Source organism: Lepidothrix coronata, unplaced genomic scaffold (genome assembly GCF_001604755.1).
Source record: "Lepidothrix coronata isolate B3197 unplaced genomic scaffold, Lepidothrix_coronata-1.0 Scaffold24, whole genome shotgun sequence".
NCBI classification, from domain to species: Eukaryota; Metazoa; Chordata; class Aves; order Passeriformes; family Pipridae; genus Lepidothrix; species Lepidothrix coronata.
In genome coordinates, this window is record NW_016690204.1 from 2,625,746 (window position 1) to 2,650,242 (window position 24,497).

Sequence of the window (24,497 nt, forward strand, 5' to 3'; positions counted from 1 at the left end):
CCCATGCCAAACTTCCCAGGAGGAACATGGCTACCCCAGCTGGCCCACAGGATCTGCAGGCTCCATGCACACCTCCATCCCAGCATGGACACTCTGTGCATCCCTGCACAGGGTGTGTTCCTGGGCATCCCTCTGCAAGGTGTGTCTCCCTGGGCATCTTCCTTGTGCAGGATGTGTCCCTGGGCATCTCCCATGGGCATTCCCCCCCATGCATCCCTGTGCAAGCTCCCTGGGCATCCATCTTCCCTGGGCATCCATCTTCCCTGGGCATCCCTGTACAGAATGTGTCCTTGAGCATCCTCTCTGTGCATCCCTGGCCAAGCTCCCAAGGGCTTCCCCATCCAAGGTGTGTCCCTGGTATTCTCTGTGCCCATCCCCGGGTCCATCCCTGTGTCCCTCCCCATCCAGGGTGCCCTGTGTTCATCCCCAGGCCCCTTCCTGTTCCCATCCCACCCCCATTCTCACTCCCATTCCCACCCCTATCCCATCCCCATTCCCACCCCTGTTCCCCTTCCCACCCCCAGCCCATCCCCAGCCCCTTCCCATCCCATCCTATCCCACCCTACCTCACCCCATCCCTTCCTCATCCCCTCCTCTCTCCTCTCCTTTGCATCCCCTCCCATCCCATCCCATCCCATCTCATCCCGGTGCCTCCTTAGCGTCCCCCTCCCAGCGGGGCACCCGCGCTCCCCCCTCCTCGCCGCCCTTGGTACGTTCCGCGGTTCGTCCCCCCCCGCGGTTGGTCCCGCCGGCGCGGTGCCTGCCGGGAGCTGTAGTCCGGGCGCGGTTGGACTCGCAGTCCCGGCGTGCCCCGCGCCGCCGCCGTGGGTGCGGGTCCCGGTGCGGGTCCCGGTGCCGCCCCCGGTGCCGCCGCTCTGCGCCCCCCGCGCCGCGGCCGCCATGGGCTCCCTGCTCAGCCGCCGCATCGCGGGCGTGGAGGACATCGACATCCAGGCCAACTCGGCCTATCGCTACCCGCCCAAGTCCGGTGAGGGCCGCGGGGGCCGGGGATGGGGACCGGGGATGGGGGCCGGGCCGGGCCCGGTGCCCCCCGGGCCGAGCGGGACAGCCGCGGAAGGCGCTGCGGGAGCGGCTGTCACCAGCCCGGGATGGCTCTGGCTCTGCCCCGGGCCCTGCGGGACCTCCCCGGCGGAGAGGCCGTGGATGGAGCTCCGTGGGCCGGGGACGGGGCCGGGGCCGGGGCCGCGTGTGCCCGGTGCGGGTCGGTGTGAGGGGCAGGAGGGCCCCGTGCCCCGGACCCGGGGTCAGCAGTGCCCGTCCCTCTGCCCGTGCCCGCCCGGCGCAGCCCTGGGGTCCCCCGTGGTGCTGGGGGGGTCACTGGGGGTGCACAGGGCTCTGCTCCCCACGCTGGGAATTCTCTGGGAATGCGGCTGGAGCAGGTTGTCGGTCAGTGGCGAGCGCGGCGGCTGCTGCTGGTGAAGGGGAAGCGACGGCGGAGTTCGATGGGGACACGGAACAAAACTGGGTCTGGTGGAACATAGGATGAAAAATTCCGGCATGACAACCCCCTTTAACTCCTTAGAATGGCAGTGGCTCTCACCTGGGAGAGACCTGGGACGACACGGCCTAGTGGGTGTCTGTTTTCCACAGGGAATTGTCCTAAAAGCTTGGAGAGTTGTCAGTGCCACTGGTGGGCCCGTGACCCACCTTGTCTGGGGGTGACTTTTGAAATTGGCCAGATTTAACTTGTTTGAAGAGTTTTACTTCTCACAAAATGAGTCATCAGGGAAATTCGGGTGCTTTTTCCCCTTACAGTGTTTATTTACTTATAAATTATTCTAAGTTTCTGTTCTGCTAGGGCTTTTCCAGGCAGGCTGGAGAATTTGCAGAGTAGCATTTTGGGTCCCCTCACTCACAGGTACAAAGACTTTTTGCTCAGAGGTTCGAGTCCTGCGTGTGTCCCATGACTTGCTGGCTGTGACATCCTCAGGGCTGTGTGATGGACACAGCCAGGACCCTGCTTGCTTTGGAGGGGGTGCAGGGTCATGTCAGAGTCCTGCCATTGTTACACCTTGTTTTGTGGCAGGTTGCTGCCTGCAGCAGGAATGGTGGTGTGGAGGAGATGGAAGGGGGGAAGCCTGCCCAGAAAAAATCCTACAGCTGTGTTGTATCTCTTAGAAAATACAACCTGATTTTTTAGGGGGTTGGGAACTAGTTTTTCAGGCTGCAGGGAAAGGCAAATGTCATTTGGCTGTTTGGCTGCAGCAGGATCTGCACGTGACAGAATTTTAGATATGGAGTGGATTAGTTGTAACCACCATATGCAATGGACATTAAACTGCTTCTTTCACATCATCTTCCTGTTGTTTCTGTGCTGCTATATTTACCTGGACTAGAAGTTAATGATGTGTTGGGCTTGTCAGGGTAACCCCATCACACACCTGAGGTTGGGTTTTATGTTCCTGTGCATCCTGGAAGGGGTCTGTTGACTGTAATGCTGCCAAAAACTGTTCTACGTGTGATACCTCCCTTGTAACACGGAACAGCCAATGCTTTCAAGCAGCTGATTCAATAAAAATATTGCTATTTCATTCAAAGGCTCTGGATACAATTAGAGGCTTGTTAATTAATTCTCTGTGGCACTTAGTCATGCTCCCTCTGAAAGCTGGTGTTAAGCCAGGGCTTTCTTTCTCTTTTGCCTTCTTCAAGTTTATCTAACAAGGATCGTCTTGACTTTGGGGAGGGAGAAGAGCTGTTCAAGCTCAGGATGGTTCTAGGCAGAGGAAGAGGTTGTGAACACTTCTGAGGTGGAGATTCAAAGCCCAGAACAGTGAGGGCTGTGTAGGATGGCAGCTCCCCTCCCTTCCTCAGAAGGATACTGTCCCTTCTGGTCCTGAGTGTGTTTGTCTTGGAGCTGGAAAGGTTGGTTATGGCTGGTGCAAAGCCTGACAGTGAGGATGACTGGGAGTGAGCGAGTATGGTTCTGTTTGATTTTGGGAAGCAAGCTGGAAGCAGTACAAAATGTTCTCAGGCCAAATGGTCGCTAATGATTTCTAACTCGACACTGTCGCTGTGAGCCCTGACTGGAAGAAGCCAGTTTTCCATTGCCTGGCACACACTCCTGGCTTTGAGATTACGTCTGGAAAGCTGGAAGGTGTGGTGAGAGAGCATTCCCTGAGGTCACCCATCCTCTGGAGCCCTGTGCATCACTGAGGGTTGTCCCTCACCTTTTCCGTTCTGTCTCTCCAAGTCTCTGGTTTGAGCAGGTCTCGACTTACCGTGAATGCCTGATCAGCTGCTGGGTGCAAACACACCCCCTCGCAAGAAGAACACGTTGTACAAGGAAATAAACCCTAAACACAGGTATTCTGGCTGTAATTCTGCCAACCTGCCTGTGGAAAGGAACACGGTGACTGTACCAGGTGGTTCCAAGTGACGGCACCTTGTTGAGTCACAGCTGGTGGCAAAGGCAGAGGTGAATATTCACTTCTCCTTTATTGACTTTTGATGTGGTCGTTGCCGGGTCAGTCACGTGCTCTGGGGAGCATTGAGCAGATTGGTGTGGAATCCACTTTGGTCTGTATGAGCCAGAGTCCCCAGTGAGGCATCCACAGGTCGTGTGACAGCTTTGTTGCAAGTTGTATGCAGTTCTATAGTCAAAAATCCTCTGAAAATGCCCTGCTTATTCCTTCAAGGCTCTGGGTGTGGATCGTCAGCACACACCCTCTTGCATCAGGATGGCTGAGGCTGCTGTGGCCCTTCTCTGAGCCCTCTTTTCTGGTACCTTTTAACCAGAATTTCTTGCTTTGTGGAGCCGGTGCTGGCGTTGTGCCTGCCTGACCATTTGGAAGAAGGGCTCACTTTGTACAGAAGAGTAAGAGCCTCCATGAAACGGGCTAAAAATGGGTAATTTTTTGCCCTTTTAGCAAGGAACAGTCATGATCTCCATCGTGCTTCTGTGCTTGAGGCAGTGAAAGGATCCATGTTTGTGCATATGGTATCACATGCCTTTAGAACCAGTGAGCAATGCACCAGTGCTTCCCACAGCTCCTTCAAGAGCTCCACTCCTGTTCCACTGAGCTCCTCTGCAGCCTGGAGCGGGACAAGGAGCATCTGCCCTTGGGATGCCTCTTCTCCTCTGGAGTAAGCTCTTGGAAGAGTATTCCCTGGAGATTTTTGGGAGGGGAAAAAAAGGAGATTACTCCTCTCTGAAGCTGAACTGGTGTGTTATTTGGGAATGAGGCTTTAATCAAAGAAGGAGCAGTTTTAAATAGGAGAGGAATACCCGGAGTCCATCACCTTGTTCCCGGCTCATGAGCCATGTGTGCTGTGACATTGTCACAACAGGAACACGTCCCTGTATTTCACACAGAGCTGTTGTTCCTCACTCTCTCCCCAGAGCATGTGGAGTAGTCTCTCCATTACTCCTGCTGTGTCCTGGAGCTGGTGACAGCCACCACCACCTGCCACTGACCGGGACATTCCCTCCTGCCTTCTCCCCAGCTCCTCCTGAGCACCACACTGAAGCGCTCGTGGACCAGAGCCAGTTGATTTTGCTACAAGTTTGTTGCTGGATGATATTTATCTCAGCTCAGAGCCACATTCCTGTTTGCTACGTGGTGGCTTTTGGTGGCCCAGCAGGGATGGGTGGTGGGGAAGGTGGGATGGCCTCATCCAACCAGGATCTTGGTTCAGGCTGTGCCTGACAGTCCCTCCCTCGGCGTGCTGTGGTGGAGTGTCTGGCTGAGTAATTAAAAGGAACTCAATTTCTGTCACTTCACTGTTAATTGTATTCATGGTGAGAAGCCTAAATGGACATTAATTGCTTTCTCTTAATGAAGGTTGTGCGACTCAGCCCGTGTTTTGCTGAGGTTACAGTTGTGCTGTCGACTCTGTGCTCCTGGTTCTTGTAGGGTGTTGTGTCACTCCTGTATCACAGCCATGTGTTGGGGTTGCATGAACGTGGGATTAGGATGCTGGGTTAGGGAGAGGTAATTGTGACTGGAGCAGTCTGGTGCTTAATGCTGGTGCCTTTATGATAATAAACCCCCACCACTATGTGGTAATAAATATTCACTATTTTGGTGTCATTTGATGGGCATCAAGGAGGAGCCTGGGGTTCCAGTTTGGTTTTGCATGGGACAAACTATTGAGTCAGACTTGACCATTCTGGGTGTCCCAGTGCTGTTTTTCCAGCCACTGTAAAGTTTTCCACCATAATTTCTCTTAAAACCACTGCTTGGACCTCAGCAGTGTCACCCATTCCTGTTCTCTTTTATCTGATGCTCCCCTGTGTTCTGTCCTGATTTACTCTGGGGAACTAAAGCCACAGTTATTTTTTGCTCTGGCATTTTTATCCTATTCCATCCTTGTTTATTTATGTATGATTCTTCTCCTGGTAAGTGTGTCGCTGCATTTTCCTGGAGGATTTGTAGCAATTCTGTGGAGGGTTAATCCGAGGATTTTTTGCTTTTCTTTTTTTCCTGCCAAAGAGGATGGCACTTTGCATCCCCCTTCTGCCCATAGCTACAGAGCTCTGTGTAAAGCTGGCCTTGCAACACCTGCCTAAGATAGGTCAAGGTGGTTTTATAGGCTGAGGGGACTTGTGGGAACAGGGTTCAAGAGGTGTGGCAGCCTGGCTAAAATCCTAAAGCTGTCTTTGTAGTGGATTTGGAAATGGAACCTAGAGGTGGAGCTGCAGCAGGATTCTAATGCATAGAAAATAAATACAAGCTTTTTAGAGACACTAAAAATCCTAAATGTGTGGATGTCTCAGTGACCGGAAAAGAGGATGCCTCATATTTTCTGTCTCAAATTTTCCTTTTCCTTTTAGTCCTTCATGTGATATTTACAGAAGTGCTTCCTTAAAGTGTTTTGTCTTCAACTTGGGCAAACTGTGAGTTGCTTGTGACAGTGGTTGAGAGGATTAATGCATAACTTTAGACTTACCTTAAGAGCTCTGAACTTCGTGTCTTGTTGTAGCAACTGGTTTCTGAAAGCTTGCAATAGAATATCTTTTTTTTAGCTGCTGAAAACCGTCTTAGAAATTTGTGGAGACAGTTTGCTGCCATTCTGGTCCGTTAGTTTGGCTGTTGAGACCTTGAGCTCGTGACAGGTTTTGTGTTGTACAGGGGCCCTGGCAGAGCCCAGGGGTTGTTCTGCTCACCAGGAGCTCTCGGAGTGATTTTCCCTGTGCTCTTTGTGGCTGGCACTGACTGCATTTCTTGTTTGCTTTTGAGGGAAGTGCCTCTGGGGAAAAAAAAACAACATCCTTCACGTTGAAGGAGGTGACTTAGAAGATGAAAAGAGGTTCAGTCTGAACGTGGAACTGCAGCTGTGGTTTCCAGTTGCTGTGTTGGAGAGTGTATTTGTGAAAACTCCTAACAATTTGTTAGAGATCCCTAAAGTAGTTCTTAGTGGAACAATGACAGTGTGGCAGGTGACTTAAACATGCTAGTTTTGTGTCTGGATGTTGTTCCAGTTATACAGGAGAGACCTTTTCATCCCAAGGTGCTGGAGAGGCTGCCTGGAGATGCACTGAAACCATATCCTGGGCTCATCCCACAGCGTGGGCAGCAGAGGAGGGTGAGATTCTGCCCCTCTGCCCTGCTCAGGTGAGACCCCACCTGCAGTGCTGCTCCAGCGCTGGGGTCCCAGCACAGGAAGGATAGGGAGCTGTTGGAGTGAGTCCAGAGGAGGCACCAAGATGATCAGGGGGATGGAGCAGCTCTGCTGGGAGGAAAGGCTGGGAAAATTGGGATTGTTCAGCCTGGAGAAGAGAAGGCTCTGGAGTGACCTAATTGAGGCCTTCCAGGACCTGAAGGGAGCCTATGGGAAAGATGGAGAGGAACTTTTTGCAAGAGCCTGGAGTGACTGGACAAGGGGAAATGGCTTCACAATGACACAGAGTAAGTTTAGATTAGATATTTGTGAAAAAATTCCTCCCTGTGAGGGTGGTGAGGCCCTGGCACAGGTTGCCCAGAGAAGCTGTGGCTGCCCCGGTCCTGGAAGTGTCCAGGCCAGGTTGGATGGGAATTGGAGCAACCTGGGCTAGTGGAAGGTATCCCTGCCTATAGCAGGGAGTAGAACAAGATGGGCTTTAAGGTCCCTACCAACCCAGACCCTTCTGTGATTCTCTGTTTCTGTCTCATTCAATGGATATGAGGGAGTTCTCCAAGTCTGATCCCAGATAACCAGCTGCTGTGGTACTGAGACATCCTGCACAAGCCTTGTCCTCACAGTTAATCAAATAAAATGTTCCAAAACATAATGCTACTTTGACCCACATAAAATGTGAAATCTATTCCTAACCCCCAGCGTCCCTCGTGCTCTTCAGAACCGGTGTGAGCATAAACCACTGTGGTGTATCTCAGCTGGAGAGGCTGTGTCAGGCTGGCTGTGCTTGGAGATTATATGCAGATCAGCTTTTTAATTTGTTGCTTCTGGGAGGGGTGGGAAAAGATTCCCTGTGGTTTGAAACACCTGCATTTGTGTTCAAGGAACGACCAGATGTGGCACTCAGTGCTCTGGTCTGGTTGACAAGGTGGTGATCGGTCGAAGGTTGGACTCGATGATCCTTAGAAGTCTTTTCCAAGCTCAGTGATTCTGTGATTTTGTTATTCTGACTCTGTAGGTCTGATTCTAAGTGGGTTGTGGACCTGTGCTGAAGGTGATTGTTGTACTGGAAAGAAGGACTGTGTTTCAGCACTACAAACATCTGGATGCTTGTAAGCTGAGCTCAGCAAAGCTGAGCACTACTGTCGTCATTAGGGCCCTGCCATCTGTGCCTTTCTTGAAGCATAAAGGAAAAAAGCCTTAATGGAAAAAACAGAGCCATTCATGGAAATGCTTCCATTTCAGAGTAATCATGCTTGCTCCTGCCTAGAGGGACTGCAAATCCCCCCAGAGTGCCTCCACAGCCACTCAGATGATTAGTTACTGCTTCTGGAATGGCTCATTTGAGCACAGATTTATGCTGTCTGTGCACTGCACCCAGGGAAGTGAATGTACATGTGGCTCAGTTCTCTTATCCCCCGCTCTGAAACTTGAAGGGAAGTGACTTGGATGCAGGCTTTTATTTTAGTTCTCTCCTGATACTCATGTCTCTGAAATTGTAGCTCTGTGAAGTTCATGTTTGAGAGTGCTTTCCTGGAGTCTTTCTAGGAGGAAGCTGCGTTTGTGGTGCTCTCATGCACCTGAGTTGATTCTGTTGGCTTTGGAGTTAATCCAGTGCTCTGGAATCCCAGTGACCTTGCACACACTTCATCTCCTGAAATTTGAACCTTAGTGCATCACCTTAGAGATGAATTAAACGAATTCGTGGTGGAACTTTCAGAGCTGAAGTTCCCTTTAATTAGTCCCTGTGTATCTCTTCCAGAAATTCATGTTTCTGCATTTAGAGCTGATAGTGTTATTAATTAAATTCAGCATCAGGGTGTGAAGGTTTTGTGTGGTTCTTGCCTGGGATATGGCAGTGAAAGAGGGGAGGGAAGGAGCCCCTCTGGCTGTGCCAGGCTTTGCAGTGGGAAGAACCCTCATCCTTCTCTGAGCAGGTTGATGGTGTTTGTGGGACTGAGCTTTACACTGGAAAGTGGAGAAAACAGGAAGAATTCATCAGAATGGAGCAATATTGGAAGGAGCTGTCTCTTACTGCTCCCTGCCCCTTCTCTGGAAAACAAGTTAAAATGGAATTATCTCCACTGTAATGATTTATTCCAGGTTTTTGTTTTGTTTTGTTTATTCCCCTGCTCCTACTGTTGGCAGTGGCCCTCAGTAGTACAGGGAAAGACTGAATTAGCAAGTATTTTCTGTGTCTTGTGCTCTTTTATACTTGTGGATTAAAAACTGTACAGACTTATCTGGGAAGCACCACTCATTTTAAACTTGGGGGGTGGTTTGTTTGTTTGTTTGTTTGTTTTGTTATTGTTTTAATTTCCTTGTGTTTTGCTTTTTTTTCTAGGAAACTACTTTGCAAGTCACTTCTTTATGGGAGGTGAGAAGTTTGACACCCCTCACCCCGAGGGCTACCTTTTTGGTGAGAACATGGATCTGAACTTCCTCGGGAATAGACCTGTTCAGGCAAGTCCCTGTGTTCTGTTTTACTCTTCTGTTTCCTGCCTGTTTTGGAAAACCTTGTAGGGCTTGTAGAGGAGGATGGCACAGACCTAAGGGGGTCCATGCTGCTTGGGGAGTGTCATTCCAGTCTGTTCAGATCCAAGCTGAGTTTTCCTAAGCAATATTCCCCTTCTAGGCTTATTTTCACTTAGGACAGAAGGAATTAGCAAGTGGGGGAAGAAGGACAGGGACTCAGGAGCACAGAATTTGAGACTTATTCTGCCTGCCTGCCTGAGCAAGTGTAAAACAGGCTGTAGAGAAGGCTGGGAAGCAGATCCACCCTCAGAGCCTGAACTTCCCAAAGCTCCTGGGCATATTGAATTGGCTTGCAGCCAGTGTTCAGCATGTGCTGTTCTTTTCCTAAATGAGTGGCCTGACTGGGTACAGGGCAGGGTTAAGACAAATCTTGATATTTGGTGTGTTTTAGTTTGCTTTGTAACTTTGTGACTTTCAGAAAGTCTCTCCTTCTCTCCTTTAGTTTTCCCAGGTGGAACACAGAGGTATTTCTGTGTCCACAGATGTCTGTGAGACTGTGAAAAGCTGCTTGCTCAAGTGCTTGTTCTTGAACAAAGGCATAGCACCATTGTGAAGGACAGATAGGAGTTCATGCAGGTGTTATGTTTTGGATTTCTCTTGCCTCTCAGAACTGCTTTTAAAAAGAACCAGAAGGTAACAGAGTAGGAGCAGTTTGGAGTTGTTTGCAGAGTGCTGGAGAGGAAAGGGAAAAGAACTGCTTGCTTTGTTTCTGCAACTTCAAAACATGGAAATGAAAAATTGTAGTTGTGGTTCTCCTCAGAAAAGCCGTGACCATTGTTTAGTTTATGTTTGTAGTGCTCAGAGGCAGTTTGGGGTCACTCTGGTTTTACAGGTGGGGGAAACTGAGGCAAGATGACTCAGAGTTTGAATTGGAACAGTGACAAGAACATTCTGCTTTCTGAGTTCCCCTTCAGGCTGTGTCATTGGTCTTCTCAGCACCACAGGCAGTTACCAGGACTCTGCAGGGCAGGACAAGGAAGAACCTGGAAAAGTCGTTGTTCAAGCAGGAAGTGTAGTTGGGCAAGAGAATTAGCAAGGAGGGAAATTGAAGCTGGAAATTGTTCTGGATGTATCAGTGCCATGCAGGCCTGGGGGTGCTCACACATCCCCTGTGCAGTGCCTGTGGCTGCAGGGACTGACTCTGCAGGGTTAAATTACCTGCATGTCTCAGCGTGGGTTTCCTTGCTGACATCCCAGCACTGAATTTCATCACTTCTCCAGAGGGGAGTGTGTGAGATGCCATTAACACCATGGGATGTTTGCCAAGTAGGTTTAAGAGGAACCTGTTGTGGAATATAGTTTGCCTATGTAAAGTTAAAGCCCTTTGGCAGCTCTGATTAATCTTCAAGGAAAAAAAAAACCCACACTTGAACACAGAGCAGCAAAACTGTTTTCTGGATGTGGGCCCATTTCTTGCTTTGGAGTAAGGGAGTACTTGCCTCCTCATTTCTAAAGAAATGTGTGTTGGTGGTCCCTGGGCCCCAGCAGGCAGGTCTGGAGCTGTACAGGTTGTGATCACCACAACAAGCAGTTCCTTTGCATTTCCCACCAGAGATTCTGTGCCCTGTAGGGAGAATTACAGTCTGAAGCAATAATGTCCCTATTTAAAGGACAATCTGTGAGAGAAGGTTTCTTGACTGTAGAATGGAAAGAGGCCCCCTATCCCTGTCTCTTTTCTTCTGCAGAACATTTGCCCCATTGTTTCAGAATAGAAAGAGTTTCCCCCAGTACTCCAGGGCTTCTCCGGGCTGATTAGCAGTCAGATCACTGTTTGCATGCTGTAACACACATGAAAGAGCTGCATTTCTTCTGCTCAAGCTGCAGGTGGTTTCTTTAGTGGAAACAAAAGCTTGTGAGGGCAGTGCTTTCCTGACTGGGAATTCAGGGTGCAGAACAAGAGCTTGTGAAAATGCTCTTTCTTAAAATGTGTGCTCCCAATTGCTGGGCCAGGGCAGAATTTTCATCCTGAAAAATGCTTGGTTTATCTGTGTAGCGAGTTGACCCTGGCCAGATGCCAGGTACCCACTAAAGCTGCTCTCTCCCTCTGCAACTGGACAGAGGGGAGAGGAAAAAAATACAGCTAAGGATTCATGAGTAGAGATGAGAGCTGGGAGAGGTCAGTGACTGATCACCTTCATGGGCAAAACAGACTCCAAGTGGGGATAGCACTTAAATTTATTCCTAACAGGATAAGAGCCAAAGAGTGAGAAATAAAACAGTCTTAAAAACACCTTCCCCCCACCCCTCCTTCCTTCCATGTTCTCCCTCCCCCCCCCAGAGGTGCAGGGGACGGGGAATGGGGGTTATGGAATGGGGGTTATGGAATGGGGGTTATGGAATGGGGGTTATGGTCAGTTGTTGTTTCTGCCGCTGCTCAGGGAGAGGATTCCTTCCCCTGCTCCCGTGGGACAGTCCTGGATGGACCTCTCTGGCATGAGTCCATCCCTTGGGCAGCAGTTCTTCCCAAACTCCATGGGGTCAGTCCCTCACGGATGAGCTGTACTGATGTGGGTCCCCCACAGGGGCCACGAGTCCTACCTGGGAAAAACCTGCTCCAGCCTGGGCTTCCCTCTCCATGGGCTGCTGGCCCCTGCCAGGACCCTGCTCCATCTTGGGCTTCCCACGGGGTCACGGCCTCCTTCCTGCATCCACCTGCTCCATCCTGAGCCTGCCACGGGGTCACAGCCTCCTTCCTGCATCCACCTGCTCCAGCCTGGGCTCCCCCATGGGCTGCAGGGGGGTCTCTGCACCCCAATGCTCCCCCATGGGCTGCAGGGGCACAGCTGCCCCACCCTGCTCTGCACCACAGGCCACAGGGGCTACAGCTGTGATTGATGCCTGGAGCACCTCCTGCCCTTCCTTCTGCACTGACCTTGGTGTCTACATTGTCATTCCCATGTTCTCACTCCGCTCTTCCCTGGCTGGAATTCTTTCTGCGCAACAACCTTCTGTTCCTAAATATGTTATCCCAGAGGTGTTACCGTTGCTCCTGACTGGCTCAGCCTTGGCCAGCGGCAGGAAATCCGTCCTGGAGCCGGCTGGCATTGGCTCCACGGGACAGGGGAAGTTTCTAGCAGCTTCTAAAAGAAGCCACCCCTGTAGCCACCCCCCACTACCAAAACCCAGCCACAGAAACCCACCACAATCTGTAAATAGAATTTGCTATTGCTATTCCTTCTGCTGTACCGAGTACCCTGAAAGCTGGACGCTTCTTGATTTGGGTAAATTGCATGCCAGGCAACATGCTGCTACCTTTTATAGTATAATAACAGGAGAATTATTTGCCTTTTTGTTCCAGTTTCCCTATGTAACTCCAGCTCCACATGAGCCAGTGAAGACGCTGAGGAGTTTGGTGAATATCCGCAAGGACTCTCTCCGACTTGTGAGGTACCAACATTGCCTGAACCTTTCACTTTATTCAACCCAGAGCCAAAATGTATTGATAAGATTTTGGAGAATAGCTGACTTCCAGATCCTTGTTGCTAAATATGTCCAGAGGTTCCTGCATTCCGTTGTGATTGGAGCTTTCAAGTGGTTTATGTGCTCCTTATCCAAACAATCTGTGTTTCCAAACAGGACCAGTGAGGTGTCTGTCTTTGCAGGACAGAGTGGAGTGGTAAACAAAGCCCTGAAATCAGAATGGAAGATATTAGTCAGGTCAATAAACCCTACAGACAGATTACTTCCTGCATTCCTGTGTAAGAAGAAGACAGAAAGGAGCTGGTTCTGAAGTGAGCCACAGGCCAGGAAGATTGATTGGTCTAGAGTGAAACTTCCTCAGGTTTCTCCTGCTGCCAAGATAAAGTTTGGTCCCAGTGTTGTTTAGGTGGCTTGTGTCCCTTGCACAGGGGGAGGAGGTCTGGATAAGTCATGGAGATCTGTTACCTCTCACTGCTCCACACCGAGATCCAAACCAGCATAGCTGGATTAAACGCTGGCTCATGCTGGGATCCACAGCTGCCCCCTTTCCAACAGATGGCTGAGGTGCAGGGCCCAGCATACAGTGCTTTGTTTGGGTCTGAGCACTGGGCACGTGTCCAGGCAGAGCATTTCCCAACCATCCTGGAGTCGCACTGGATTGTGCGTTCCAGGCTCAGGGCTGGAGCTCTGGCAGGGCTCCAGCTGCAGCTCCCGGCCAAGGTGGCTCTGGGAGCGTGGATGTAACGTGAGCAGTTTGAGTCATAACCACACAAACCCCTCAGCTTGGTTTTATGTGAAAACTCAAGGATGGTTTTGTTTTGGTTTGTTGGGGTTTTTTTGTTTGTTTTTTTAATGAGCAGAACCTGTGGTTCCAAAACTGATTGAACAGGAAAAGAGGGAAGAACTTCCAAAAAAGTAACTATTGATAAACAGCACTGAATGTTGTCTGGTTTTTGAGCTGAGGGGTGAAGTACTTCTCTAGGAAAAAGTTGCTTTCCTCACACACTTGCAATGGAAAGGCTATTTGGTTCTCCCTGCAGGCATCCACATTAGCAGTGTAACATCTCTCAGAAGCCAAATGGGAAGTGACTTTTTCCCTGGGAGTGGCCTTGCTGTGAAAGGAGCAGTTGTTGAGGTTTATTACATGTAGTCCTGCCATTCTGCTTTCTGTGGTCGCACGTCCCATTCTCCCAAGCAGAGTTGCAGCTCTGGACTATTTGGAATGTAATGAACACACACCTTGACAGTGTGCAGGTTTGCATCCATCTAATTCCTGGCACTGTCAGTTCTTTTTCTGCCTCACAGGCTCTCACAGGCCCTTGTGCTGCTGCTGCTCTGTCAGTGCTGACAATGACACTGCCAGCATGACTCGATTTAATTTTGCACTGATGTAGACCCAAAATGGGATTTTAATTGCCAGTCCCCAAGGGTACCTTCTGTCTTGTGCTTTTCTCCTGTTCTGGGCTAGAGGCTTTTCCTTCCCCTCTCTCTGCACATAAGGACACTTTGTGCCCTCTCCAGCTTGGCTTCTTCACAACCAGTGGTTGAGGTTTGCACATTCTTTCCAGAACTATTTAATTTACCACATCCTCCACCCAATAAAATGATGCTGAGATGAATGTCCAGGTGTAAGGTAGGGTCTGATGGTAAAGTCCTCACAAGCTTTTGGTTTTCCATAGAATCCCAGCATGATTTGAGTTGAAAAGGACCTTAAAGATCATCTCATTCCAACTCCCTGCCATAGGCAGGGACACCTTCCACTATCCCAAGTTGCTCCAAGCCCCATCCAACCTGGCCTTGGATACTTCCAGGGCTGGGGCAGCCACAGCTTCTCTGGGCAACCTGTGCCAGGGCCTCACCACCCTCACAGGGAAGAATTTTTTCCTAATATCCCATCTAAACCTATTCTATGTCAGTGTGAAGCCATTCCCCCTTGTCCTGTCACTCCAGCCCCTTGTCCCAAGTCCCTCTCCAGCTCTCCTGGAGACCCTTTAGGCACTGGAAGGGGCTCTAATGTCTCCCTGAAGCCTTCTCTTCTCCAGGTTGAACAACCCCAACTCTCTTGGCCTGTCCTGATAGGAGAGGTGCCATGGAGGAACATGGGGAAACGTTCACTCTGGACTTCCTGCCAAGCTCTGACCAGACAAAATTCCGAGCTTTGCCAAATCCTGAATATTTACAGTAGCTTTGGAGAGAAACAGTAAACCTGTGGGTATTGGTGTTGAAGTTCTGAGTCTTTGACATCTCATGTGTTTTCTGTCTTTGGAGAAGGGTAGTGGGAATTTTGCTGTTAAGCATTAACAGAGAAAGACTTCCTTGTGACTGTCTTGTGTCCCATGTTTGGCCTTAGATCAGAAGCTTTATTTCAGAGCTGCAGTACCTGAGGGGCTGGTACTGGCTGTTCACTGTTTCCCTGGAAGCACTTCCAGTTGCAGGAGGAAGATCAACTCGTTGCACAATGTGTTTTGTGGAAAAGTTGCACTGTGGGACAGCCTCTCTGCTTCAGTGTGGGCTCTGGGATTTGTATAGCATCATGGAACAAAAGTGTTGAAGGAATCAGCAGCTTGGGAATGGGTCTGAAGCAGCAGGAACATCACGGAGAGTAATGAAACCATTGAGTGTGGATGAGGGACCAAGGGGAGACAGGTGAATTGCTGTGAAAGAGAGAAAGGAAATCCCTTCTCTTCCCTCTCCAGCAGAGCAGAGATAACCTTGATCCTTGGAGCTGTTCATCCCATGGTGGAGGTGAGGGGCTGGGACTGCCTGCTCTGCAGCCCTGGAGGGTGTCAAAGTGGACAGAGCTCTGCAGAACCCCCAAATAGTAGAGCCTCAGTTTGATGATGATCTCCCCTGTGAAAGTCAGGGCTATAGGGGTGTCACTAGTTCTTCCTTTATTTAATCCCTGCTCTAACACTGGGTGATGCAGATCTCACAGTACTAACTCAAGCAACACTTAATGTTTATCCCACATGTCTACTAAGCTGTTGGCCAAACTTTTTAATCTCCTCCAAGGTTGGAATTGTGTTCGACTCAATGTAGTTCTAAAAAATTGTCATGGCTGCTGTTAATGATACGTTTATGTTTTAATTCTTTAACAGACAAACAAAAAGTTCCAGCATTTCCATTGTTTTATCCAGGAGTGATGTCAGACCGGGTGGCCTCGGCTCCCTTGGTCATCCTGCTTTGCCTTTTCCATCAAAACGTTGGATCAGCTCTTTGTTCCCAAAGGTGGTCAGTCTCTTTGCTCTTTACACGTGATTGTGAAGGCTCTGTGATGCACCTCTGTGCATGACCCAAAGGCACACCCAACAAAGTCACTGGTTCCTAACTGTGCATGCATCTGTGACCACCTCACATCAACACTGTCTGTAGGGCTTGGCCCAATGTCCACTGTAATCTTCAAGTGCAGGTGGAGACAGAAGAGATCTTGTAGCACCTGAACCACTCCTGAGCCACCCCCTTGTCTGCCACGTCCCTTGCAAAGAAAGAAGGAATGCAGAATGTGTGATTTTTGTCATGTTACTCCCCTGATGTTACATCCCACCATTCCTGCACCTTAAGGTGGGACATGAGATGTCTCTGCCTCTCAAAGTATGCACCAAAGTAGCCTTTGCTACCCTGGTTTGGGTTGGGAAGGACCTTAAAACTCATCCCCTGCCATGGGCAGGGACACCTTCCACTAGCCCAAGTTGCTCCAAGCCCCATCCAGCCTGGCCTTGGATACTTCCAGGGCTGGGGCAGCCACAGCTTCTCTGAGCAACCTGTGCCAGGGCCTCAGCACCCTCACAGGGAAGAATTTTTTCCTAATATCCCATCTAAACCTATTCTATGTCAGTGTGAAGCCAGTCCCCCTTGTCCTGTCATTACAGGCTCTTGTTAATAGTCTCTCTCCATCTTTTTCTGTGGGCTCCCTTCAGGTCCTGGAAGGCTGTGAATGATTTTCTTACCCTCCAGCACCAGGACGTTGGATAGGAAGATACAAGCACAGCCTTGCTGTGACTGTCACCATTTAGGGACGTGTGCCTTGTCCCCTGTTCCACTGATGCTGTTCCAGGCAGACAGGACTCGGACTCTCTGACTCCCCACGTATCCTCCAGGAACCTTCTCTCCAGGCACTGCAGTTGGTAGTGGCCCCTCAGTGGTTTCCCAGGGCAACAGATCTGTTCTAGTCTGGGTTTAACCCCTTTTCTCCTTGGAAGGACAGAAGCACATTGTGAGTGCCTGCAGGGAGGTGCAGAGCTGAGATCAGGAGGGTGATCTGGGATGCTTTTTGTGACTTCCTGAGAAGATGAAACGGGCAGGGGTTGTACTAATGACATGTTGCTTCTGCCCCCACCCCAGGCCTCCCACCTGGTTACCTGAGGCTGTTACAGGTACCTTGGTCTGTGTTGTCCATCTGTAGCTCACATGTGTGCTGGGCATCTCTGTTTAAAACCTCCCTGTGCATGAGGTGGGTCTGTGAAGCACTTTCCTCAGTGCTTTCCTGCAAGGGTACTGGTTTTCCCTCCCTGCTTCTTCTGGAAGAAGTGGCAAGTCTGTCATAGCCTGGATCCTTCTCTGCCGACCTCAGATGAAGAGAGAGCAGCAAGAGATAACTCACAGAAACTTGTGCTGCTTTCTTGACACATACAACATGTGAGTGGATTGTTGCCATCTGTGTTCTTGGGTCAGTCCAGCACAAAATGTTGATGCTCCCCTGTGTGTTCTCCAGGCAAACCTGCCCTGCTGCCCAGACTGTTTCTTCTTTACAGCCTTCAAGGGCCATGATTTCATTCTTTGAATGCAACCAGCTTGTGTGAAAATACCATTTTGCTCTGTACTGTGTATTTCGTCCAGGCTGCTGCAGGTGTTCAAACTCTCAATTTTGGGGATATGTCTTTTTTATACTGGCATGTTGGGTGTATTTAGCTTGATTTGCTGTTCTGACCTAGGTGAACCTCTGGCAAAAGTCTTGTTTGGAGCTCTCCAAGCCCTTCAGACAGGAATGCTGTGTGAGCTATAGTGGTTCACTGGGGTTACATTAGTGCAAGTACATGTGTTGGGTATTTGATTATATCGCTCTTAAATTTTATTTTGCACCTTTTATGTTAAATTGCTGAAGCTGAACATTTAATTCTTGTTCTGTGTGGTGTTAAGTAAAATTCATGCTGGAACCCTCTTAATTAGGCAGCAGTTATTATATGTCAGTGAACTCAGTAAATAACGATTCCCTTGACAATTTTTAGATTGAATTATGGAGGTATGCCTGGCACATTTCTGAGTATTTTTGACAGTACAGCCTATTCATCCAGGCTGTTTGATGAGGGGAGAGTCTGACTGATACTGTGAAGTCAGAAATAGTGCCAAGCTTTTCATGAATAGTTCAGCTGCTTGGCTTTGACCCAGGAATCGTGGCAATTAAGGTACACTAATAAACAAGTGGAGCTGGAGCTGGGTGACGAATTGAGTGCTGTTAAACCTCTCAAAGTCAACCTGCTGCCTCCACCCTTCCCACACAGTGCCTGAGCTCACTGTGGTACCTGTGGTCCTGGGGTTACACTGGGATTTAAATGTATGTGTGAGAATGTGGTGCTGCCCTGGCAGTGAATCACATCCATTTGTCTGTTGCTTTGCTTTTTGAGGCAGGGAGATTTTGGTGTTTTCAGCTGGAGGAGACGGAAGTCAGACCTCATTGGGATCTGCAGCTCCTCCCGAGGGGCAGCAGAGGGGCAGCTCCGATCTCTGCTCTGTGTGAGCAGAAACAGGACCCAAGGGACTGGCTGGAGCTGTGTCAGGGCAGGCTCAGGTTGGATCTCAGGAAAAGGTTCTTCCCCCAGAGGGTGGTTGGGCACTGACCAGGCTCCTCAGGGCAGTGGGCACAGCCCCAAGGCTGCCAGAGCTCCAGGAATGTTTGGACAACGCTCTCAGGGACAGGGTGGGATTGTTGGAGTGTCCTGTGCAGGGCCGGGAGTTGGACTTGTGATCCTTGTGGGTCCCTCCCAGCTCAGGTTATTCTATCATTCTGTGATCTTATGGTGTGTTGTGTTGGCTGTTTGTTCCAGGATCTCTGGTCTCCCTGGCCACTCCTGGCACACTGTAACTCACCACTGGCCTGTGGCCATAGCTCACTGCCCTGGATCTTGCTTCAAACCTCCTTCTTCACCAGCTTTGTGACCTGCCTTTTCCTGCAGCAGGGAGGAGTAACCCTGGGCAGTGGTGATCACACCATGGGGTCCAGTTTGCAGTAGCCCACAGCCAAGTCATGGCTCACTTTTGTGTTAATTGAAATAACTTCTAAACTCATTCTTGTATTGGTTATTGTGTGTCTGTTGTGCAGTTGGATGGGTTAATTTTTGTTCAGACAGTAAATATGTGCAAGCTCCAGTCCTTCACAGCATCAGAGCTCTAGTTGATCATTTGTACATTTAAAGGTATTTGAAGTTCCTACATCCAGATGCTTTCCAGGCTGAATATCATCATCTGTGTGATACTGCAGGTATCTTTTGTTGAGCTTCAGGAGTTCTTTGTGTTACAGAAACCTTGGGTTTTTGTGTGTCAGGCACCATTTCATTTGCAGTGTTAAAAGAATTAGGTTTTAGATTTCTCATGCCCGTGCAGGACTTCTTTAGCCCAAATACTGAGCCTAATATGAAGACTTAAATGGAAGGAGAATGTTGCTTCTCCTCGGGGTTTGACATTCAAGATTTCCCTTTCTTGTCTCATTCTGTGTCCTGGCACTGTAAGGCTGGGTGAGATCCCTCAACACCATGAAATCTTGGAAGAACCTTCCTCAGGGGAAAGAATGGAGATCTCCTGGGAAGCCTGAGGTGGAAGCCCACAGTGCCTTGCCTGCCCCAAACACCTAGTCTGGAGTACTCTTGTCCTGATTTCCAGAGTGATCTTGGTGATATCTCATAAATGTTTAATCCTCTGGCACTGTCTTTCAGGTATAAAGATGATGTTGACAGTCCTACGGAGGAGAACGGGAAGCAGAAGGTCCTGTACAGCCTGGAGTTCACCTTTGATGCAGATGCCCGTGTTGCCATCACAATCTACTGCCAGGCCACGGAGGAGTTTGTTGGTGGCATGGCAGTGTAAGTCTTGGGCTTGTGGGCGTGTGGAGGGGCACAGGAGCTCTGGTGAATGAGCTGTCAGACATTAGTCACCTCTGAGGCTGTGCTGCCACAGATGGTGGGGAGGGAAATCTCCTCCTTTTCTGTTTGGTTTTATATATTCTGATAACTTATTACTTTCACTTCCCTCACATAGACAATACCTTGTCTTGTTCCCCTTTTGGTTTGGTTTTAGGGTGTAGGGAAAGTATTCTGTGTGCAGCAAAGGAGAGGAACTCATAACTGTGTGTTCTGTCAGCAGGATGTGCTATGAAATTAAAAAAATCCATCCCTTCCCTTCAAATACCACCTGTTTTTTCCCCAGATCACCTAATTCACTGCATTTCTGCATGTGGGCCACCAAAGTAAAGGTCAGTCTGACATTTACAGAGTGAGTCTGTAGAATTGAAGCCCTCCCAAAGCCCCTTTTGGGATAAATGGCCACCTCAACACAGGCTGTTGGGAGATGGGAGAGGATTTACTCCCTGAAACCCCATGTTTCCTGCCAAGTACACCTTGGGTTAGCTGTGAAAAGAATGGTCAAAATGTCATCTGTGGGGTCTTTCTCATATCCTGGTAGTACATCCCTGCAGATTTTAAACCCTTTTAATCTAAATCAGCACATTTAAACCATTCCAGTCAACACCATATCCCATGAAAAACTTCCTCTCTATGTTAAGAGCAGAGGTGGCTGGATGTGCTCTGCCTGGTGTGAGTTGGGTACACGTGAGCTGCTGGTATGGAATGGCAGACTTCCAGTGGCCATGGGACAAGGGATTCCATTTGCTCCATGGGCAAAGGAAGGTTCAGGCTGCAGAAGCTCTTGGCTTCCTCTGGTAGAGGCTTTTGGCTGAGCAGCGGCTCTTGGACGTAGTGCTGATGGCTTCTGCAGTGATGCTCTGGAGCTGGGGCTGAACTTATCCTCGACTGAAGGGATCTGCAGAGGTTCCAGCAGGGAGAAGAATGTATGGCAGGCCATAAAATGGCTTATATGTTTCATGCAAAGTATAAATATCCCACTAATGTTCAATGAACAGTGTATTTTTAGAAATGAGACAAGCTCAATTCTCCAATTCACATGTGCATTCCTTCAAACTGGAGGATATCCTGATCCAGAATGTTCCCTTCCCTTCTTCTGTTGAAGCCTATGGCTACCTCTGTTTTGGGGAGGTAATAAATGAGCTCCTTTTAAAGTGCTTGGAAAATATCTCTTGACAAACTCTGAAAACACTTTCTGTTTAGATCCAGCTTTTCCTGAGCAGAGCTGAATGCAGCAGGATGCCTTAGAAATCCTGATAAAGTTTCCATGTTCTGTCTCTTAGGTCCTTAGGTTTCCTGTGAATTTAGTGCTAGTGAAGGTGTTGGAATGGCAGCCTTGGAGATTGAAGTCCTCTTTTCCTAACACAGGTACAACGTGGAGAGGTGGCCAGTGTCCCTTGTGCTGCCCTGCAGTGCTCCTTGTTTTTTTACCTTAGAGGGCAACAATCCATGGGCTAATGGGGAGAACTGAGGGTCTCTATGGCCAGGGTGGATGTATTTACATTGCCAGACTTCAGCCACGACTCAAATCAGCAAGGCTTGGCTTAAATCATTGATTTTAATCTTGTTTTGCACATTCACCTGTTGGTTCACCTTGAAGGAGAATTTGTCACTGGTCATTAACAATGAAACATCCGCATTTACAACTCGGTGTCAGCTTCATGTCAAACCTTGTGCTACATTTTTTGTGCTACAGAATATCCATGTAGTTTAAAATCTGTTTTTTCAGGCTTATACCTTTCCATTTTACGTCAAAATGGCAAAACCCCGAAGTTATTCTGAAAAGAAACATCTTTTATTCTTTTTTTAACCAGGCAGTGTTGGGCTGGAATTGCAGCTGAACCACCCAAGACCAGCAGTTTTTGCTCGTTGGTTAAACTGCTTGTGCTGGACTCTTAAGAAACTGTCTTGTCAAGTTGTGCCTTGGATAATAATTGCTTAATGGAAGTATTTTAGTTACCAAATATAACTGTTTCTGAACAGAGTGTGTTTTCAGTCCTCTGTAACTAGTAGCTCTCCCCTCAGAACTTGGTTGGTTGGTTGGTTGGTTGGAGGGGGAAAACACAGTTTCTGGTTCACTTAAGAACACGTTTTCCTGAAATTTAGTGCCATGCACTGAGCCAGTGACTGTCACCAGTCTGTTCTTTAAAGCTTGTGCAGCAAACACGAGCTACCCAATGGCTTTTAAATGAAATTTGAACAATTCCTAGGTAGAGTTTCTGAAAGGTAACACATCTGTCAACTTAAAAAGAATTTTTTTTAAATACAAATTTTTGATCCACCCTGTCCATGGTTTACTGAGAGAGGGATCTCTGTTAGATGGCAGAGGAGAAGCCTGTGTTCATGAACCCTCTGCATGAAACCAGGATCAGCAATGATTTCCCCACTAGCAATGTGTGGCTGATGGTTCTGTGCTGCCCTGCTGGGGTGGCAGCAGCCCCTGGTGCACTAAACCTTCTCAAAAGCCAAAGCACCCACATTCAGCTCTTGCTTCCACTGCTGGCCCTTTGTTTATTAAATCATAGTTTCATTTCCCGATAGTACAGGAGTGATGAACTGTCTGTCTCTGCCCTGGAGTTCTCAGACAATAAATGTTACACAAGTGTGGGGTGCAGAAGCCAGGGAACCTTTTGGAAGGCATGATCCTGATTTCATGCAGATGTGTAGGTAATAAGGGCTGGGGGAAGTGAGATACAAATATAGACTTTATAAGCTGCTTTAATTCAACCCAGGCTATTTTCCCATGTGGAAGTGGCTCCTGAAGCACGTCTTGGGGCTAGTGCAGCTGCCCAAGTAGGCATCTCTGCTTCTCTGGATTTGCTGGCTGCTAGTAAAAACCTTTTGAAGCTCTGATTTCAGCTTTGCAAAGCAATTCTGTAAGGGCAGTGCTATAATTACTTTGATTTACTCTTTTCAAATTCTGGTGGAAAAAAAAAATCCGGGCTGCATTCTTAGAGCTCTGAGTGGAGCGAGTGCATTTTCAGTGCACTAACAGGAATGCAGCTTTCCCTGCCTGGGCAGGTAGATCTTCCTTTTCCTCAATTTCTTTTGGTGCTACATTCAAGGAACAGGCATGTGCAAAAGCTGTACTGCATATAAATTCAAAACTTTTTCTATTGCACTTGATTGGGATGAAGATGCTCTTTAAAACAAAGTACTTTTTTTTTTTTCCACTCTCCTAAATCGATGCTAAATCCTAAAATGGGAGAAACTTTCTGGACCCTTGTGAAAAGCAGGAATTTTCTCCCATCCTGCAGCATGGCTCCTTAGAAGTGCTAAACAAGTTATTCCTGCTTCTCTGCTGGAACAGCCACTGATCCTGATAGTATCAGCGATCCTTCCTTAGAAACTCCTGCTAGGAACCTGTCGTGCAGTTTGGGGGGAGAGGAGGGAGGGGAGGTGGCTCTCCCTGAGCAGAGGCTTTGCTTGCTGTGGAGCTTCTGCTCCCCTGAGAGCCACAAAGCTGTGCCTTTGGGATTAGCTGGTGTCCGTGGCCAAAGGGAATCCTTTCTGCAAGCCAGGGAGCTTCCTCCTGGAGTTATTTGGGCTCTGTTTAAAAGCTGGTGACTTTATCACTCCATGCTGCCTGTGCTAACCTGTCCCAGAGGAGTGTCCAGCAGACTTTCCCAGGTAACTTTGCTCTGCTCTGCTGTTTCTAGCCGAGATCTTGGGAACGCGGAGCTCCCAACGGCTGCTGCCTCTAGTCCTGAACTGTTGAACTCTGAGTTTCACAGGGAGCTGTGTCATCAATTCTGTGGGACCACAGGTGACCAGTAGAGTCTGATGAAGATGAATGTGTGGTGTTGGTGATCACAGAGGTGTGTTCACCTCTCCAGCCCTGTGCCCAGGGGAAGGTCCCCTGCACTTTCGGGTGCTAGTGCAGGTATCTGTAAAAGCCTCTTGGATGAAATGAGAATTTGTTTATATGTGGAGGGGACTGCTGCTCTCACCTTTAAAATATCTTTTGCTTGATTCCTTTGTGGTCAGAATTTAAAGAGTAAAACACGAGTTCTCAGAGGACCAGCTTGTTCATCACCCCAAGGATAACAGAGATCTACCTATGTCCAGAGTCTCTTTAATGGCATGGAATTAGCACTGACCTGCCTCTAAACAGCTCAAGGCCCTTGATACCTTCAGTTTTATTTATTTTTCCAATTGCGTCCATTTTCTTTGGTTTTGGAATTTGGTAAAAACATGGATATATGTGAACTGTACATTGACTACTCACTAGTGATTGCCCCAAGCATGTGATTTCTTTCCAGAGGAGAGGGGACTGCATTGCATTTCCATTGCCGGGCTTGTAGAGAATAATCAAAGGACTCCCAGTTCATAGCCTGCCTTCTGCAGTACCTGGTTCATGTGCTCATACCCTGAGATGTCTTTGGGTTAGGAGACAAGTGTGTTTTTGGAGCAGGCTCAGAGATGTTCGTATTTTCTTTTTGTGAGCGCTCTGTGAACGCATCCCTTCCTTCTCTGGCAAAAGCCTTGATGTGCACACTGTTAGCCTGTTCCTGGGAGGGCCCCTGGGACTCTTCCAGCTGCAGGTATCCTGCTGACTGGCAGGAAGGATTGCGTAGTTCAAACATGACAGCAGCGGTTGTTTCCTCGGGGGAAGAATTCAAACCAACCCTTGTAGCTGGAAGCACTTAAAAGAGCCAGTTCTAAAGGCATGAGCAATCCAGGCAGATCAGCAGCTCATGATAAATATGACGTGAGAGGTTTGAGTCTTGCAGCCCATTCTTCTGAAAAAGATCTTCCTTTTTGGACAGAAAAGGTTCTCTCCCATATCCCAGTAATGTTGCCAAGCTCTATTTTCTCGTTATAAAGAGAAAACAG

At 48.8% G+C, this 24,497-nt stretch overlaps 1 protein-coding gene across 3 annotated transcripts in view; it reads left to right on the forward strand.

The window, feature by feature from the left end:
* The first annotated feature begins 868 nt into the window (after positions 1 to 868).
* Positions 869 to 24,497, forward strand: part of MGRN1 (mahogunin ring finger 1) — a 52,927-nt gene continuing 29,298 nt past the window's right edge. For all 3 annotated transcript variants that reach the window (XM_017809084.1, XM_017809086.1, XM_017809087.1), the window contains exons 1-4: positions 869 to 988; positions 8,921 to 9,039; positions 12,410 to 12,498; positions 19,458 to 19,604. In XM_017809084.1, coding sequence (XP_017664573.1) covers positions 901 to 988; positions 8,921 to 9,039; positions 12,410 to 12,498; positions 19,458 to 19,604 — 443 coding nt within the window. In that variant the 5' untranslated portion in view covers positions 869 to 900. The remainder of the gene's footprint in view (positions 989 to 8,920; positions 9,040 to 12,409; positions 12,499 to 19,457; positions 19,605 to 24,497) is intronic.